At 44.4% G+C, this 20,395-nt stretch overlaps 1 protein-coding gene across 1 annotated transcript in view; it reads right to left on the bottom strand.

Moving 5' to 3' along the window:
- The window catches only part of dgkb (diacylglycerol kinase, beta), a 67,905-nt gene extending 57,245 nt beyond the window's left edge, over positions 1-10,660 (bottom strand). Inside the window, 4 exon segments of the mRNA XM_077209052.1 lie at positions 137-284; positions 381-401; positions 628-704; positions 10,546-10,660. Of these exon segments, the coding sequence (XP_077065167.1) occupies positions 137-284; positions 381-401; positions 628-704; positions 10,546-10,615 (316 nt within the window). The 5' untranslated portion in view covers positions 10,616-10,660.
- Between the last annotated feature and the right edge of the window lie 9,735 nt (positions 10,661-20,395).

Here is a 20,395-nt window from a genome sequence, read left to right as displayed (position 1 = left end):
TAAGGCAGCAACTTTTTTTTAAGTAGCTTATTGGTAAATTCTTAATTAGATATTACAGTATATTAAATTTGTAGTTTTTCTCAAATAGGTTTGCCTAAGTTTGTACAGCCTGTGTGATTGGGAAGACCCAAATTACCCATGATCCTCTGCTTGTCCATCATTGAGGGCCTTGGCTTGGGGTCTTTGTTGCAGAAACTGAGGAAGAGATGCAGACAGAACTCCACAGCAAGTTCATTCTCCAGGAAGGTCTCCATGAAGAGCTTGAAACCCTCAAAGTCAATTTCCTGCTGAATGTGTTTTCCCCCGTTACTTGGTTAATCACTTCACACTAACATAATAACTGTAATATAAGGCTGTAAAACTATAAAAAGACAAATTACCTGATTGAAGATTTCCGGCTTCTACGCAAAACAAAATGACAAGCAAGAGGCATCTTCAGTAAATGGATGCCAAGCAATTATGGAAACACTATGGTTTCATTACCCAATACAAACATCATAGTTTAATGGTTCTAAAATCTGCTGAAACGATATCATCATCATAACATTCGGTCCAGTACAGCATTCTTAGCTCAACATGAACACTGCAGTATAATGTGCTTCACAAGAGCATAAAGAGTTGCAATACCTCTTCAGGATTATACTTGGCCGGAATCCCATCTCCATGAAACTCCTGGAGAACATCTCTTAGTTTCTTCGTTGTGTCTGCGACAAAGGAGTAAAATAAGAGGAAGATAACAGTTAAGACAGCGTAAGGAAATTTACTTCAAGACATTAAAGGGTCAATGATGTGTAGATGTAGTGCTAAATTATGCCCAAAATTTTTTTTTATGATAAACATGTCTGATGTTTGAAGGAAAAAGATCTTTTGCCATTTTTGGGATATGAACAGGTTACACTACCATTCAAAAGTTTGGGATCAATAAGATTTTTAATGTTTATCTTTTATGCTTCCCAAGGCTGCATTTATTTGATGAAAAAATACAGTAAAACTGTTATATAAATATATTCATGTATTAATAATTGTTTTATATTTTAAGATGTAAATTTTTCTTGTGATGGTAAAGCTGTATTTCCAGCATCATTATCGAGTCTTCAGTGTCACACAATCCTTCAGAAATCATTCTAATATGATGATTTGAAGAACAGTATACTGAATCCTACCTGTCGCAAAATTGTCCGTGACATCTCTTATAAAACAGCATTTTTTCAGTGTAAACTATGAAAACAAATCAATCCAAAACTAATTTTTATTGGCAAACATGTGTATTAACATGCATAGTTTAGCCGATACGCGTTCGATTCAATAAATAAGCTGTTTTCCCCAAAAAATTTATTCAGATTAGTGAAGCCTCTCCTCCATTGACATCCATTAAAAAAATGGCGTCTGGTCTCCTTACCTGCATTACAGTGGCTTTGGTTCTGAACTCTATGAAGCCCCTCCTTCTGAAAAGCTCAATGTGCTCTGATTGGTCGGCTGGACCAGTATGTTGTGATTAGTCAACCAAGTGTTTCAGAAATGTCACGCCCCTTACCATAACACCACTAAAACAGGCCTTGCCCCTTTTATTTTGTGTATGCCTTGGGCAGGAATTATTTAAATGAGGAATATTGTAAAGTGATCGTTCCTGTAAGGAAAATCAACACTACAATCGAGGCATGTATTGGCTTTCTTTCCTTCTTTAGCCAATCCCGTGAGGGAACCGCAAACTACGAACCTGTTTTAGCAAGACTTGAACTTTATTGTAACAAAAAGGTGAAAACTTAAAGACAAAACTCTCCTTCCAAAACAAGCAGTGTGGTGTAATGAAGGTCAAAAAACTGTCTCCCTTCCACCGTGCCCTTGCCACATCACTTCCTGTTTAAGATGGCTACCTTCAGGAAATCCCCAAAAGGGGAGAAATTATTTCCCTTTACCACAGGGGGAGTACAGAAAAATAGTTACATACACCCATGACATTGAGTAACATTATTAATAGCCTTATATACGGTATCGTCTACGATACTCTTTTTTTTTTCATTATGTGCAAGGCTGCGAGCTGATATTATCGAGTATGTCACTCATTTTGCAAAAAAACAGACATAAACACTACTAAAATTCAGTTAAATTCCAGATATAGGGGCAATGCCCCTGCATGAGCTTTTGTCTTATATAATATGGTAGCTTATAGTTAAGCACACAAGCAAGAGTGCTGTTTTTTCCACATGTGATATTAATTTTATACAGATCAAAAAACAAGTTTGTGAATTACACTTTTTCACTTGAGGGAGACTCAAACTCAAGAGCTAAATCTGCTGTTCTTGCTACACGCCACCCTCCCACTTTACCAGATCGAGTTCTTTTATAGAAAAATAAACCAAACCAGATAGTGGTAGAAAGATTTTAATATGAAAAGTGTTTTTTTCCTCCATAATAATCGCACTAAATTAGCCAGTTCAATAGACAGCTCTAATATTTACACATGCACATGTGAATCGACTTTCTCCTGCCGCAGTCTATTGTACTTTCTGCAAGTATTGATTGACAGATGTCTCGTCCAATCGGCGGTCAGTATTCCATTCGCCACATATACCAACCTTTTCCGTTTTGTCTGACATGGCGTTGTGTTTTCTGACTTGTTAATTTGTTTTCCAATTTGTTATTTTGTTTTTGGAAATGTTATTGTGTTTCCTAACTTGTTTTAGTCTTTCCATTGCGTTTGTAAATTTGTTTTGTTTTGGGAATTGTGGTTTGTTTTGCACTTCTCGGCCACCGTACTTATGGCTCCTACAAGGTGTTTTCAGGGAGTTCAGAAACGTCCTGGTTGCGTATGCAACCCACCGTTCCCTGAAGGAGGGAACGGAGGACGTAGTCGACGCGACTGAAATGGGATCACGCTAGGGAGCCTATCATCTTCGATTACTATTGAACGAGCCAATGGAATTTGGCGTGCGTGATTTGCATCACACACTCCGCCCCCGCGGCGCGGGTATAAATACGGAAGTGGATGCACGCACTAGTTGCTTTTCGCTGAGGAGCCGAGAGTAACCCGGGGTCAGCGGTGGTCCAGCGGTAGTGGCAAGGGGACTACGTCCTCCGTTCCCTCCTTCAGGGAACGGTGGGTTGCATACGCAACCAGGACGTTCCCTTTCAGTCGATAACGTCGGACGTAGTCGACGCGACTGAAATGGGATCAACCATTGAACACGCCACTAACGCTGCCACCTTCCAGTGCCTAAACCAAAGCCTCCTGATGCCCCCGCAAACTTAAGGCGGGGAAGGACAGGGCTTAGGCCAGGGAAGTCACTGCTGTTCCTACAGGACCACTGGGAAAGCGTTCCTCGTACGTTGGAAGGAAGGGACGCTGCGGAAGCCACATCCAACCCGAGGGAGGTAACGTGGAGAATACACATATGAACTGGGCGGAAACCGGGCAGTCTAACATATGGAATGTCACTGGGGTGGCTCCAGCCTAAGACGGGGGGAGACAGACCGGACAGTGACGGCAGAGAGACTCTGCCGAGGGAAAACACGGGCTCACCGCAGGGAGCCGTATCGTGGAGAAATACACATATGGGGTCACCGAAGGGACCGCAACATATGGACCCAGCCTAACACAGGTTCCACACTGCTTACGAGTGGTAGGCCTAACACCAGACGTTCCGCACGTCCGACGTCGGAAGGGTGTGGAGGAACTCAACAGGGTTCAATTTTAAGGGAACTCAACTGGAGTAGAAAGGCGCACGTATCCAGTCCATAGGAGGGGAATGGCGCAGCAAGCCGACACTTGAACCGGGCTCACGGTGAAACTGGCTTCATGAGCAGGGAGCCCACGTGAGGCAGCGGTTCAACTAGGTGTCGTCCAGCCCCCAACTCTAGAATCTGTTTTAGCAAAGCATATCGTCAACGCCCAGGCGGAGCTCTTTACACTCATCATAGAGGAGCTCAACACCTAAGTGGACATGTTGCATCTCGGATCTTTGCCGAAATGAAGGCAAGCACTAAGTGCAACTTTGCATGGAAACAGCCTTCCCTCTCTGCTGAATTCCAACAGATATTTGAAGAGCTGGTCTGAGGTCTATGACTTGCATTCTGTGCACGTCCAAGCGAACGGACAGAGAAGCCAGGGTTCTGGATCTGCCTCCTCCAGGGCAGCGCTTGCAGGCTCACCACCTGCTCCTATTACGGGAGAGGTAGGAACCTTGGGCACAATCCGAGCCGGGGTCTCAGCTTGTGAGAGTTAGCCGGCCCAGACTCCAGGCACAATACGTTGACCGAAAGCGAGCAAGTCCCTACCCTCTAGTAGAGACCACGCGAGCAGGAGAACTGATATAACAGCATTTTTAACTCACTACCTGCAGTGGCTCAGGGGCGGTCTCTGCAGTGCAGTCGCACCAGGGACAAGGCCCAAGAGGATAAAGAGGGACACAAGGATTTACAAGACCTTGCTCCTCAGGAACCTGACGATCAGAACGTGCTTCTGCATACTTCTGCAACACGATGAGCGTCTATAACACCGAGGCAACATCATTTTAAGGGTGATTTAGGAAAACAGCCTACTGCAACCCATTTTGCAGGAAAGAGAGCACTGAAGTGATCGAAAGCTTTCAGGATCTCCTCTGGAGAGAAGACGCACTCAACGACTAGGTTCCACTTCTAAAGGCGTAAGCACGCTACCCCATTCTAGGGGGTGCTCGCAGAAGTTATGGTAACTATCACACATTCTTGTGATAGCCACCTGAACCTCCGCGTTCAGATGTAAGACCGCCCGGAATCCCCGGGGGAAGAACGCGTGTGCCATCGTGCCCCGCCCCCGAAGAGTTTTCCGGGGAAGTCAGGAAGGCTGTTGATGGGAGCCAGGTCTAGTTGGGCCAATAAGGGGCAACTATGAAGACCTGTTCCTCTCCTGACTTGGCACGTAAGTGCAAGTGACGAGCGCAAAAGACAGGAGCATTGCTCAACACAACATGTGAAGATCACTGGGCTTCAGGAGCATTTTCTGCTCAGCACTTGGGTGTGACAAGTTCACTGAGCTTCAGGAGCATTCCTGCTCAACACCTGAGTGTGATAAACTCACCGAGCTTCAGGAGCATTTCTGCTCAACACTTGAGTACGAAGAACCTCACTGAGCGACAGGAGCATTTCTGCTCAGAACTTGAGTGTGACAAGTTCACTGAACTTCAGGAGCATTCCCTCACTGAGCTTCAGGAGCATTTCTGCTCAACACTTGAGTGCGAAGAATTTCACTGAACGACAGGAGCATTTCTGCTCAGCACTTGAGTGTGACAAGTTCACTGAGCTTCAGGAGCATTACTGCTCAACACCTGAGTGTGATAAACTCACTGAGCTTCAGGAGCATTACTGCTCAACACTTGAGTGCGAGGAACTTCACTGAGCACCAGGAGCATTTCTGCTCAGCACTGCGTGTGATGAATTCACTGCGCTACCTGTGATGGACTCACTGAGCTACAGGAGCATTGCTGCTCAACACCTGAGTGCGATGAACTTCACTGAGTTTCAGGAGCAACTCTGCTCAACATGAAGTGTGATGATCTCACTGACTTGAGCAGCGCAAGGCGACCCTGAGTCGCCGTCACTTCTTAGAAGGCTCACTGGGGTTAAACGTATTCTGCGGGCCCCTGGGACAGCTGGGACCCAGTGTTTGACCAAGGGTAGTCCGCTCGGTTTACCCAAACACTGGCGGAAAAATAAAACCGGGGGGGCAATTGAGCGGCCCCGGAATGGTCAAGACCCAGCGGACCCAGGGGATGGAGTCTCCACTTGCCCTGGCTATAACTGTCGTGAGGCTCGATGGCGGCACGATTGAGTAAGCGGGAGGGGTGGAACAAGGCGCCCTCAGAAGCGTCTGACTCCAAGGAGGAGGTGACGGGAGAGTTTGTGACACCCGCAATGTCTAACAACTCGAGGCACGAATGCCCGTGTAGTCGGGGGTCGCCCAGGCCCCCGTTAAAACACGCCCTTTGTACATGGCCCCTCTGCTGAGGAGGGTTTGGCAGCAGACCGGGATGAACTATAGTCACACAGGGTGAGCTGCTCTGCCACGGTCACCTCGGGACTCGATCGTAAAGCTAGCGCTGAAGCGGTCACATACGGAGGAAGCCAACTTAGGCTGCGCTATCGTATACCCCAGGAGCCTCTGAATCTTTTCAGTGGGACCCTTTCTCACTTCAATACCAGCTGAACACATTCTCACTGGAGAGACGTGTTGGACCGAGTACCTCTCCAAAACTGAAAAAGAGATACTCAGCCCGTGGGCGAGATTATTCTCTTCCAGTTGACCTGAAGACCCAACGGGCTCTGGAGCACTCGAGGGGAAGGACACCACGTGTCCTTCAGGTCAAAGCTGCAGACCAATCTTGGGCCAAGATGGTCACGACCCACCACCTAGTAGCACGAAGAACGAGTTTACAACTGGCCTTCGTACCGGCTGGAGGAGCGGCTATATCAAATCCTTCGCCAGCAGGATAAGATAAGCACGCAAAAGTCAGGAGCACTGCTCAACACTTGGTGTGAAGAATATCACTGAATTTTCAGGAGCACGTCTGCTCAACACCTAATGTGATGTTACTATCACTGACTTGAGCGGGGTAGCCGAGCCTGAGGTGGGGCAGCAAAGTAGAGATAGTGGTGTTAGTGTGCAGTGCAACACTTACCTGTCTCCACTAGCGGCAGGGGACGTGAGAAGGCGGATGACCGGGTCCTCGAACGCCCCAAGCTGCCTGTTGGCGACCAAGGGAAGCTGGGGGATGTAAGGCTATTATACAGGGTCACATCCGCCATACTGGCCCACTTGGGACTCAGGAATAGAAAAATTGCTCTTTTTCTGAATATGTGGGTACCGCTGACCCCGTTTTTATAGGGGCCAGCGGCGGAACAGACACACACATAACAAAAAACTCCAGCCGGCCCTCCAACCAGCCAGAGGGAGTGGATCGGCGACCACTCCACAAGCAACTCTTCCATCCCTGAGAGCCCGTCCAGGTTCAGCGTTTTCTTTTGCGCTGGAGCTTACCACCTGGCTTGGCAGCGCCTGGAGCGGGCTGGGCGCCCCTTCCGCGGCCGGCTCCGCGCCGGAACCTGGGTGAAGGCTGCTGCGGTGGTCCGGCGGGAGCTGAGGCGGCTGCAGGCGGACGCCCTCGGCGACGAGCAGGCGGAGGATCTGACCTCGGGGGGCGGGTGAAGGCAGCAGCGTCCCTCCGAGGCAGGATGTGCCGGATGGCCTCCGTCTGCTTCTGAGCTGTAGAGAACTGTTGGGAAAAGTTCTCCACAGCGTCGCCGAATAACCCAACCTGGGAAATGGGAGAGTCCAGGAACCGAACCTTGTCCGCATCTCTCATATCGGCCAGGTTGAGCCAGAGATGGCGCTCCTGGACCACAAGTGTGGACATCGCCGAACCCACCGCGCGAGCTGCAACCTTCGCCGCCCGGAGGGCGAGGTCAGTTGCAGTGCGGAGCTCACCCATGAGCTCAGGGTCCGAACTACCCTCGTGCATGTTCATGAGTGCCTGGGCCTGGTGGACCTGGAGCAACGCCATGGCATGCAAGGAGGAAGCGGCTTGCCCACAAGCTTTGTAAGCCTTGCCCGTAAGAGCGGACGAGAACTTACAGGCTTTAGAGGGGTGACGAGGATCACCTCTCCAGGAAGCGGCCGCCGTTGGGCATAACTGCATCGCAACGGCCCGCTCCACCGGAGGGATAGCCTCGTAACCCTTCACCGCTCCCCCATCAAGGGTAGTGAGGGGGGAGGAGCTACTCAGGCGGTTTCTGGCAGAGAAAGGTGCCATCCATGCCCTCGTAAGCTCCTCATGCACTTCAGGAAAGAAAGGAACCGGTGCGGCGGACTGAGAACCAGTACGGCCCGCCCCGATATACCAATCATCCAACCGAGACGGCTCGGGACACGGTGGAGGGTTCCACACGAGCCCTACCGCCTCGGCGGCCTTTTTCAGCATAGCTGACATCTCTGGATCTGGCTCGGGCAACACTGGTCTCCCGGAGGGAGGCAGTGCAGCCGAGTCATCATCTCCAGAGTTCAGCTCCCCCTCCGATGCTGCGATTGACAACGTATCCCCTGGAGGGGCCCCAAATGACACGGCTGGCCCGTCCATTACAGAGGGACCAGCGGGATCAATGGGGAGCTCCACCGGTTGCGGTGTGAAAGAGGAGTGAGGGACCCACGGGGCGTGGCCGGGCGGATTACCCCTCACTGTGATCCTCAGATCACCCAGCTTGGACGGCACCCCAGTCCTCCTCTGGGAAGGTAACCCAGAGGAAGAACAGGGGCGGGGCCCAGAGGTGGGGACTGCACCAACGCTTTTAACGAAGGCGAGTCTAGATCTCAACACCGAGATGGACATGTTCCCGCAGTGAGAACATGCCTCATCCACGAAAGCTGCCTCAGCATGCTGTAAGCCCAAACATGCGACACAACTTTCGTGACCGTCAGAAGGGGATAGTGCCAGACCGCACCCAGAAACGCACGGATGGAATGGCATCTTGAAAAAGACGCACTCACACCCGTGTTGCTCTTTTAGGAAATGGGACCGTCACCAGTGCCGGAGCACACAGGGAATGACCGCGGCAAACACTGAATAGTCTTTCAACTAACAGTGAAGCACTCACTTCTCGCCCTCTAACCAACCGTCAACACACAAACAAACAGTAGAAATTTGATGCTGTTAAAACAGCAGTTGAGAGCTGAGAAGCTCGCGATCACCGCTGCACCACGCTGTAGAACACCAACACTGGAGAGGTCTTCCCGCAAGAACACCGACACACTCGCTCGTTGAACACAACAGCACTCTTCAGAGACATCAAAGACGAACGGCTCCGAAGCGAAAGGCAACTAGTGCGTGCATCCACTTCCGTATTTATACCCGCGCCGCGGGGGCGGAGTGTGTGATGCAAATCACGCACGCCAAATTCCATTGGCTCGTTCAATAGTAATCGAAGATGATAGGCTCCCTAGCTTGATCCCATTTCAGTCGCGTCGACTACGTCCGACGTTATCGACTGAAAGGGAACAGTGTTTACTGATATAAAGAAAAATTCCCTATGTAGTGGACCTTGTGTTTTGTAACTTTTCAGACCTTTTTATGTTTAAACAGCAACATTACACAATAAATAAATCTGAAATTGTAAAAAAGCATAACTTTGAAGAGATCAGATCATCTCTATCATTGAGTCTGATGATGGTAGAGCTCACAACTATCAAACCTAGTAGACATTTATTCAGCTGCAGAGAGATGTATCCCTCCTTCCTCTTCACTAATGGCCCATATTGTAATACTGCATGCTACCCAATCCAAATGAGAGAAGCCCAGGCCTGGCACAGGAAACAGCGGGCTCTGGGGGCATCAATTATTCAGATTACTCAATTAAATGCAGAAGACCTCTATTCTCTGCATACGTAATGAAATATCTTCTCTTTTACAGTGGATTTGTTATGTATGAATGCAGGTTTTGGGGTAATTAAATGGCCCACATCTGTATCTTGATCTTTATGTGGTCGGTTTTGAATTGGTGTGCAATAGATCCTTTATTATTTTTATGTCACGCAGATTCTTGCAATTACAACCGTCTAATAATAGTTTTATGTCTTTATCTTAATGGTAAATATAATACATAATGGATGGAAAAAAACATTAACAAAAAACAAAACAAAAACTAAGAGTTTCCTCCAAGAAAAGATTATAGATGACACTTCGGTCAGACTGACTCCCACCACAGCATTAGCACTCAAAGGAATCTATGTTCATCATAGATGGATTATGTATTTAGTGGAATTAATAACTGTCAGTCAGAATCGTCTCTCCCATCATAGTCTGGTACCGATTAGATTAGTCTGAAGACTTAACCTTAAGCTCCAGACAGGAAATGACATTTCCTTAAGTGACACATGCACAAATGGTGTTAAATGGTTCGATTTTTATTCCTGTGAACTGGCAGCCTGTCAGTGTCTCTGCAAGGATATGTAGATGATGTCTTTTCGGAGATACTGAAGAATAAACCGTGAATTATGAATCGAATTTAAACTGTACGCTGCAAAAAATATTTTTTGTCTTGTTTTCCGGTGCAAATATCTAAACATTCTTAAACCAAGATACATTTACTTGAGAAGAAAAATGACTTAAGATATTAAGTCTTATTTCCAGGAAGAAAAAAAATCAGAATTAAGTGAGTTCATGCTTAAAACAAGAAAAAATATCTGAAATTAAGAGTCAGAAAAACAAACAATTGTCAAGAGAAAACAAAAATTATTTTTCAGACCCTATTGCCAGATATTATTTCTTGTTTGAAATATAAACTCCCTTAATTAGAATACATTTTTCATTATACAAGACTTATTATCTTGAGTAAATTGCTTCTCAAGTAAACATCTTGATTAAAGAATTTTTTTAAAATGTATGATTTGACTCGCCCATCTCAAAAATGTTCTTCAGTATACATAACTGAATTGAACTATAAATGACGCATTGATAAACACATATTGGACAAATTTGGTCTAAATCAACCAACTGAAGAATAGCAAAACAAAGGCCTTACATTGTGCATAGTCTTGAAGAAGAGAGAATTCATTAAGGCTCAAAGTGACAAACTTTTCTTCATTAGACATGCTGCCTAGTGTTTCTCTGCCTCGGTTTACATTCCAGAACAAGATCCACCACTCCCCCAGCCTCTGAGGAGAGAATGAGAAAACTGTCAGTCATCCTAAATGTTACAAAACGTACTCGGTTACTAACGTAACCTCGGTTCTCTCTAGAGAGGGAACGAGTACTGCGTAATATCTTACGCTATGGGGAAAACCTCTTTTCCACGAGATATTGAAGCAAAAATTATCCTTAATTTTGATTTAATGTAAAACGCTGTGCAGCAGCATGCAGACATAGGCAAGACGGCTTGCGCGCCTATTTGGCTGCCCTGCGGCAACAGCAGCAGCCTATCGAGAGTGGCCCTGCGTGACACATATCCAATGGGGGCATTTCGCGCACATTTCGTCACTTCCCGCCAGAAAGGGCGTGGTTTCGCCCTATAAATATAGCTCGATTAGGCTGGTACAACTGGTTTTCATCGCCGAAGCGAACCAGAGCTGTGTATGCACGGCAAGATACGCAGTACTCGTTCCCTCTCTAGAGAGAACCGAGGTTACGTTAGTAACCGAGTACGTTCTCTTATGAGAGTATCTCTCGTACTGCGTAATATCTTTCACTATGGGGAACACAATGCAAAACGCCGTGCGTACTGGGATCCGACACCAAAGTCCCAAGGGCAGTAGCCCGGGGTTATGCAGTATATCATACAGTGCCTAATCACCATAGACTCACAGAGAGTCGGAGAAGAGAGGCTGCAAGCATCATTCCCCATGAAATAGCATCCTACAGGAGCTAGTTATGTTAACAGTGCTTCACACAGACAGGGTGAACGTGTTCAGCCTGAACTGGGTAATAGTAGGGGTTATTCAACACCCATGGAGCTGTTTTATCGCTCAGTGAGCGATGCACAAGCAAAACTCAGCATCTGGGCCGGCGCAGCGGGGTTGATAGCACTGAATTCTATACCGACAGAAGCTTGGCTTGTAAGGCGGGAACCTCTAGGTTATAAAACCTTATAAATGTAGACGGCGAGGCCCAGCCCGCGGCCGTACAGATATCTTGCAGGGTAGCCCCACTATACCACGCCCACGACGAGGCCATGCCTCTCGTGGAGTGCGCTCTGACACCCAAAGGACACTGCAGGCCCTTAGAAGTGTAAGCCAGTGCTATGGCGTCGACTATCCATCTGGATTGGCTCTGTTTTGATGCGGCCAGTCCCTTGGAGCGTCCGCCAAACAAAGCGAAGAGCTGCTCTGTCCATCTGAAGACAGACGAGCGGGACACATAAGCTCTCAGTGCCCTGACAGGGCAAAGGAGACTCGCATCCTCCTCCTCATCATGAACCGAGAGTGCGCACAGGGAAATAACCTGGGCCCTTAACGGTGTGTTGAGGGATTTGGTCACGTACCCGTGCCTTGGTTTGAGTATGACTTTTGAGTCATTAGGCCCAAACTCCATACATGACGCACTTACTGAAAGCGCTTGTAAGTCCCCAATGCACTTCACTGAAGCGAGAGCCAAAAGAAACACTGTCTTGAAAGACAGATGCTTCATGTCTGACAAATGGATAGGCTCGAACGGGGTACCGTTCATGGTTTCCAAAACCGTAGAAAGGTCCCACACCGGGACTGAAGGAGGTCTGGGAGGTTTCAGCCTCCGAGCTCCCTTGAGGAATCGCACGACTAGGTCGTTTTTCCCCAGTGACAGGCCAGACACAGGCTTTGTAAACGTTGCTATGGCCGCCACGTACACTTTGAGCGTGGATGGGGTCCTGCCCTTATCCAGCAGCTCTTGAAGGAAGGAGAGTACTTCCGTGACCCTTTAGTCTACGGGTGAAAAGCCCTGAGCTTGACACCAGGCAGAGAACACAGACCATTTCAAGGAATAGAGCCGTCTAGTAAACGGGTCCCTCGCCTGCGTGATCGTGTTTAACACTCCCTCCGGGAGGTTAGCGGGTACCCGTTGATGGCCCATGCATGTAGGGACCATAGTTGCGGGCGAGGATGCCAAATCGAGCCCTTAGCCTGGGAGAGGAGGTCTTTCCTCAACGGTATTTGCCCCGGGGCAGTGCTGGTCAGCCGCATCAGGACTGGGAACCAAATCTGGTTTGTCCAGAGCAGAGCCACAAGCAGCACTGGGCATCCGTTTTCCCTGATTCGTTCCAGCACTTGAGGCAGGAGCGAGACGGGGGGAAAAGCATAGAGGGGACAGCGGGGCCAGACGTGGGCCAGCGCGTCCTTGAGAAATATTTCGGACAGTGAGCGTTCTCGTGGGACGCGAACAGGTCCACCTGCGCTCTGCCGAATGTCTCTCAAAGCAGTTGAATCGTCTGCGGGTGCAGCGACCATTCCCCTGCTGGGACATTGTTTCTGGACAGTCTGTCTGGTCCCAGATTCAGGTGACCAGGCACATGCGCCGCTCTCAGTGAAAGCAGGTTGTGCTGAGCCCAGACCAGGAGGCGTTCCGTTAGCCTGTAAAGGTTTCGGGACTTGATGCCGCCCTGGCGATTTATGTATGCCAACACTGACATGTTGTCCGACCGGACCAAGACGTGGTGAACCTCTATTGTGGGACAGAAGCGCCGTAGCACGTTGTCGACTGCCATCATTTCCAGACAGTTTATGTGTAGGAGCTTTTCCCGTTCTGACCACTGGCCAAAGAACGGTCTGCCCTCGAGCAGCGCTCCCCATCCCGAGGTGGAGGCGTCCGTGGACACCACCTTGACACTCAAGGGAGTCCCCAGACTCACACCTGACTGATACCAGTCGGTTATCTTCCAAGGTTCCAAAGCTGAAACGCATTTCAGATCGACCCGGAGGCGAAACCGACCAGCGGTCCATGCCCTGGGCGGAACTCGCGCTTTCAGGAACTTTTTTTTCGGAACTCGCTCTTGTCCAAAGTTGGGAATGACCGAAAAAGTTTAGAACCACTGCAGTCAACCAACCGTGTCAGATCGTCCCTGGACTTGGAAATTTGACCGCAAAAATGAAACGAGTCTATCCATCGGGTGCAGAAAAAAGGAAAAAGAAAAATATGTTTAAATCACTTTAGAAGGAAGCAAAGAAATTCTGGTCCAACTTCTCCCTCTTTTTAAAGTGTGGAAAAGGGAAAAGTTCAAAGATCGAGACTCCAGCAACATCTGTAGTAGGCCTATATGCAACAACTTTATTGAAGGTTTGTTAGATTGTATACAGTTGCTGGTTTGCGTTGGCAATAGGCTACTCCATTATTCACTGCAAGGCAGGGCCCCAAAATTATCCTGCTTAGGGCCCCCAGATTTACAGAGCTCTTGAGCCCTGCTAAAGCACATAGGCTACCGTCATCACAGAACAACAACAATTGGTTATGTGTCACACGTGCCAACAACAAATAATCAAATAGCTATGTAACATCATGCCAGTAAATACTGAAGTCAAAGCTGGACTCACTGGACCTCAGTGACTGGCACTGATTGGAGTGAAGCACTGCTTTTAATCCTCAACAAGGCTGCATTGATTTGATCAAAGACACACTAAAAACAATAATATTGTTAAATGTTATTACAATTTAAAATAACTGTTTTCCCTTCTGATTTAGGAAGGGGATCTTATTATAATATTAGCGCCCCTTAATCTGCACGTTTCCACCCACGGTACTGCCATTTGGTTTTACGCAAGCGATAGTTCTAAAGCAATGGCGAAAGTTCGAGCAAAGCATGCAAACTGTTCTGTCGTTGGCTGCAAACGGAGCACAGGACACTATTTGACCAAAAAGTTAAACATGACGGCACGTGCAAGTCGATGAGATGAATCAATTTAACTCCACAACAAATAAATAAATGTATCCACAAACCATTCTGAAACGTCCAGGTTCAGTCTAAAAGTTGCAACCACTTCCCGAGTCTCTCCGTAAGGCTGCACTCCTCTACTTATGTTTGAAATTTGACTGAAATTCACTTGTTTTGTCATTGACGGAGTATCCGAAGCCTTCTTCTGGAGGCGGGGAGCAGCAGCTTATTTGCATTTAAAGGGACACACACAAAAACGGAGCGTTTTTGCTCACACACAAAAAGGGGCAACTTTGACAAGTTATAATAAATTATCTGGGGGGTATTTTAAGCTGAAATGTCACAGACACATTCTGGGGACACCAAAGATTTATATTACATCTTGTAAAAAAAGGGGCATAATGTGTCACCCTCAATATATAATATATCAAAGCTGAATTTTCAGCATCATTACACCTCAGTGTCACATGATCCTTCAGAAATCATTCAAATTTGACGATTTGATGATCAAGAAACATTTATTCTTCTTATTATTATCAATGTTGAAAATAGTGGTGCTGCTTAATATTTTTTTGGAAATTGTGATGTATTTTCTTTTAGGGTTATAGAATGAATAGAATGTTCAAAAGAAAAATTCGATATTATTTTCTCCAAATAAATGATAAACAAAACAGTATTGATCAAAACAAATATTATAGTTTTAGAAACCTCATGTGCCCTGACATAACCAGTATTACCTGCTATTATAATCGTTTTGCAACAAGAGAACACATTTAAGTATTTAGCCCTACTGTGCAAGAACATTTATACGTTCATAAGAGATGACTATTGTCACAAGAAAAAGAAGTTTAAATAAAATGAGATCATGCACTCATCCATTCCTGAAGCATTCCTCAAACTGAAGGAAAACTCTGCAACTCAATTCCATATCCTGTCATGCCTTCGAACCTACTGCGACAAGAGCAGGAAGTGCCTGGAGCAAGTGTCTTTTCTGAAAGATAGTCTTTATTCATGAATAAAAGTGTCTGTCGTGTCAAGAAACCAAAACAAACTCTTCTCAGCGTTACCTCGGGGTACGAAAAATGGATAATCTTGGCCTCGTCTTGACCTTAATGGTTGAAATACATTATATCCACAAGCTAGGCTCACAAAAGTGACAAATTACAATAGCATTAATAGATCACAAGTATACAAAACATTATATACAATAATGCATATCCAACCCTGCACCATTAGTCATATCAACAACCCTGGAATGAAGCAATGAAAATACAGTCAAGAGCTCCATCATGATGTCACTGATAACAGATGGAACACGATTCCCTCTTTCCCACAAACACAAGTGCTCAATGCGGAGTTCCACTCACCTGATGCATCTCCGAGTCAACAGCAGTGATCCAGCAGGAATGTTATATCTGCGAGAATCACTGAGCATGAGAGAGGAGCGCTGGAGAGAGCGATCTACTCATCTGCAACAATCAGTTCTTGTGCCTCTGTTCGCATCACACACTCCCCCTCCCCTCCTCTTTTTCCCCTTGATCTCTCCATCTTGCCATTTAGCAGGCAGTGGATCTCGGATGCGATATTGGAAGGATGCTGCACATTAATATGCAGCCTTATGAGGGTGAGTATGTGTACCTTTACTGATGATACTGTTGAGACCCGCCAGACTCTCATCCAGGGGACTCCCTATATGAAAATGTTGTATAATATTGTATATTAACCTCAACTTCAATTAACATCAACAAACATTAAATTACACTAGTGTTGACCTGTTCCAGTTAAAGTATTAACATAGTTAGGGTCATGTTTTGGGTTTGCTGTGCTACTGTGTTGTCTAACAGGGAGAAGCAATCTAATTAACCAAATATACACTCACCTAAAGGATTATTAGGAACACCTGTTCAATTTCTCATTAATGCAATTATCTAATCAACCAATCACATGGCAGTTGCTTCAATGCATTTAGGGGTGTGGTCCTGGTCAAGACAATCTCCTGAACTCTAAACTGAATGTCAGAATGGGAAAGAAAGGTGATTTAAGCAATTTTGAGCGTGGCATGGTTGGTGGTGCCAGACGGGCCGGTCTGAGTATTTCACAATCTGCTCAGTTACTGGGATTTTCACGCACAAACATTTCTAGGGTTTACAAAGAATGGTGTGAGAAGGGAAAAACATCCAGTATGCGGCAGTCCTGTGGACGAAAATGCCTTGTTGATGCTAGAGGTCAGAGGAGAATGGGCCGAATGATTCAAGCTGATAGAAGAGCAACTTTGACTGAAATAACCACTCGTTACAACCGAGGTATGCAGCAAAGCATTTGTGAAGCCACAACACGCACAATCTTGAGGCGGATGGGCTACAACAGCAGAAGACCCCACCGGGTACCACTCATCTCCACTACAAATAGGAAAAAGAGGCTACAATTTGTAAGAGCTCACCAAAATTGGACAGTTGAAGACTGGAAAAATGTTGCCTGGTCTGACGAATGTCGATTTCTGTTGAGACCTTCAGATGGTAGAGTCAGAATTTAGCGTAAACAGAATGAGAACATGGATCCATCATGCCTTGTTACCACTTTGCAGGCTGGTGGTGGTGGTGTAATGGTGTGGGTGATGTTTTCTTGGCACACTTTAGGCCCCTTAGTGCCAATTGGGCATCGTTTAAATGCCACGGCCTACCTGAGCATTGTTTCTGACCATGTCCATCCCTTTATGGCCACCATGTACCCATCCTCTGATGGCTACTTTCAGAAGGATAATGCACCATGTCACAAAGCTCGAATCATTTCAAATTGGTTTCTTGAACATGAAATGGCCCCCACAGTCACCAGATCTCAACCCAATAGAGCATCTTTGGGATGTGGTGGAACGGGAGCTTCGTGCCCTGGATGTGCATCCCACAAATCTCCATCAACTGCAAGATGCTATCCTATCAATATGGGCCAACATTTCTAAAGAATGCTTTCAGCACCTTGTTGAATCAATGCCAGGTAGAATTAAGGAAGTTCTGAAGGCGAAAGGGGGTCAAACACATTGTTCCTAATAATCCTTTAGGTAAGTGTATATACTGTATATTTTTATACAAATCTGTGGAACTAATGAATCAAATTTTGAAATATGTAAAACCTTTTTTTAATATTTGTTTAATATTTTAAAAGATTATATCTTTTTGGACTAAAAAATGGTAAAACAAATTAACCACATTTACAAATATGCAGAATATTTATGGAAATGTTTAAAATATTTCTGAATATTTTTCAAAGATTAGATTTTTTTTATGGGGGGATAAAATCTCACCTCAAAAAAAGAACACCTCAAACACATTTACAAATATGCAGATAATTAGTTAGTAATTAGTACTAAAATTAGTTGTAATTAGTATTTATAAAAATATATATTTTTCAAAGATATATTTCTAAAATCAAAAATAAATTATCCATACTTAGAAACATAAAGAATATTTTAAAATATATATTTTTGAAAATTTCTCAAATATGTTTTGACAAAAATATCTGTAGCACAAATTATTACAATTTATAAAATGATGTACAGCATATTAAATATTAAAATTATAAAATAAATATTAAATATAACATTATAAAATTAAAAATTATATACAGAATATTTTTTTAGAAATACAAATTTTCATCCTCACTCCAGTCTGATGATCGTTCGGAAATTATTCTGATATGCTGATTTGATTTCTCATTATTATCAATGTTGAAAACAGTTGTGCTATACTGTATATAGCACAACTGTTTTCAACATTGATAATCAGAAATCAAACCAGCATATATATATCAGCATATATATAATCTTTACTGAATTCAGAAACTCCAATTTGTCCAATTGTATGCCTAAACTATAAACATACAGATTAAAAGCATTGATATCTACAATGTCAGATAAGTACTTTGCAGCGTAACAGCCTGTCAATGGGGCAGTATCCTCAACGCTACACCTTTGTTGCTTATCTACCAGTAAAGGCTGAATGTTAGGTACTAATACACATTATGTGTACTTTGTGTATGGCTAAACCTCCTGGATGTTTTGCATGAATTCCCTCTATTTACCTGAATATCTCCAACCACATTTGTCATATAACTCAAATCCTACAATCATTATATTCTGTAATCATTACTGTGAATATATTTCGAAAAATGCCTCAGTGTTTATTGTTGATACAATGAAAGTCAATGGTATCCAAAACTGCTCAAACATTCTTCAAAATATCTTCTTTTGTGCATTACAGAAAAATAAAGTCAGACAGGTTTGGAACAATATGAGTAAATTTAAATGTTTCAGTGAACTATCCTTTTAATTTAACCAATAATATGTGTGAATGCACAGAGCACATAACTTTTCAATAAATATCTGTTTGGAAGCAATTAACAAAGGCAAATTACTGCCAATTGTCTAGTTGGAAAACGCAATGTGAACGGCACATATTTTATAAACAATCTTGTACAATCTCTCATTTAGACTTGTTACAAGGCTAAATGAGGCCACAAATCCTATAATGCTGTATATTTTACTGTGGTCAACATCCCGTGGAAAAGCTTCATTCTAGGCTAGGAGACAGAAAGGACCGGCCTGTTTCTTTCTAGTTCTGCCAGTTGATGAAAGCAGTGTAATGCTATAATCTGAACATGAGTCATTTGGGTCTTTTCTGGCAGCAGAACATCACATTTGTGAGGTTAAAAGGACCCATCTGCCATTTCGTGGAGGACAGGCCTGTTATTTTCACTGCATTATACGTTTTACCTAATCATGTCTCTGAAAATTGTTTCCAGTTGATTGTATTGTTCTTGTAATGCGGATCTTGCAGTCCGCACTTAATAGTGTAATAACCTGACAAAATATCAGCACAAAGGAGGTTCAGGTCATTGCTAATGTGTGTTATCCTCACATCAGTGAGCTTTCAGCTCAAACTCAATGTGCAGGCATGCAACTAACAGTCGGTGATGGCAGAAAAGAGATTAGTGTCAAGCCAAGCTGTCATGTGAATATACCTGTACATAAGTAGTTTGTATAAACAATAGCATAACAGAACACACATGTGTAGTTTAGACTCCAAACCCTTTGAACAGAATAACCGATCCCATTTGAATAATATTTTTAAATGTTTGTCAATGGGGACCATCTTCCCTAAGGAATTGTTATTTACAGCTCCTATTCAACACACATATAGTGTTGAATATCATTTGCCCATAAATAAGCAAAGCAGGTATACAAGCATATATATATATATATATATATATATATATATATATATATATATATATATATTCTATGCAAATCTGTTACATAATTCCTTAAAAGCAATATAAAGCAGTTAGTGATGTTTCATGTTGCCACTGAAAATACTAAATGTGTTAATATTCTACACTGCTAACATCAACTACCGCTGCTTTAGTGAGCAGTAACATTTAAGTAGCATTCAATTCAGACACTCCTCTGGGAATCTGTTAGCCAGACATCAAACAAATTTGTCATTAATTATTTACACTGCTTAAGCACACCACCTCACTTCAATCCAGGTGTGAAATCCAGATGTTATGAAACTGGATATTGAACAGCAGAAATAGTGACAGCCACATTCTGTAAGAAAGCTGCTATCAATGCATATGTGTAAATCAAATGTAAAACAAGCTCAAATGTTTGGCGAAGAAAACATTTTTCTATTTTTCTCCATCTACATTTACTAAAGTTAATATTGTTATTGTGCCGGGAGCTTGTTAATTTGTTGCATTATTTGTCTGGCTGACTGTACGCTGATGTGATAAATTATATAGAATGTACTGTAATATATGTAGGCTATTTATTATACCCAATTATACTCAAGAAGTGGTTCCGTTTAAAAAAACAACACCATAAGGTATTCTTATTTTATTCATTTATTTTCATCATTAATAATAATAATATTAATTAAAAACAAATGCTTTCTTTCAACTAATCATAAGGGACAGTGGCTCTAAGGCACGCTCTGTTATTCTTGTCCTACAGGAATTGTTCTCCACTGGAACTGTCCCAGTC

This window comes from Siphateles boraxobius, unplaced genomic scaffold, assembly GCF_051911475.1.
Source record: "Siphateles boraxobius isolate OS27281-9 unplaced genomic scaffold, OSU_SipBor_1 6, whole genome shotgun sequence".
Taxonomy (NCBI): Eukaryota; Metazoa; Chordata; class Actinopteri; order Cypriniformes; family Leuciscidae; genus Siphateles; species Siphateles boraxobius.
The sequence above is the reverse complement of the archived record's forward strand: the minus strand, read 5'-3'. Positions and strand labels throughout refer to the sequence as shown.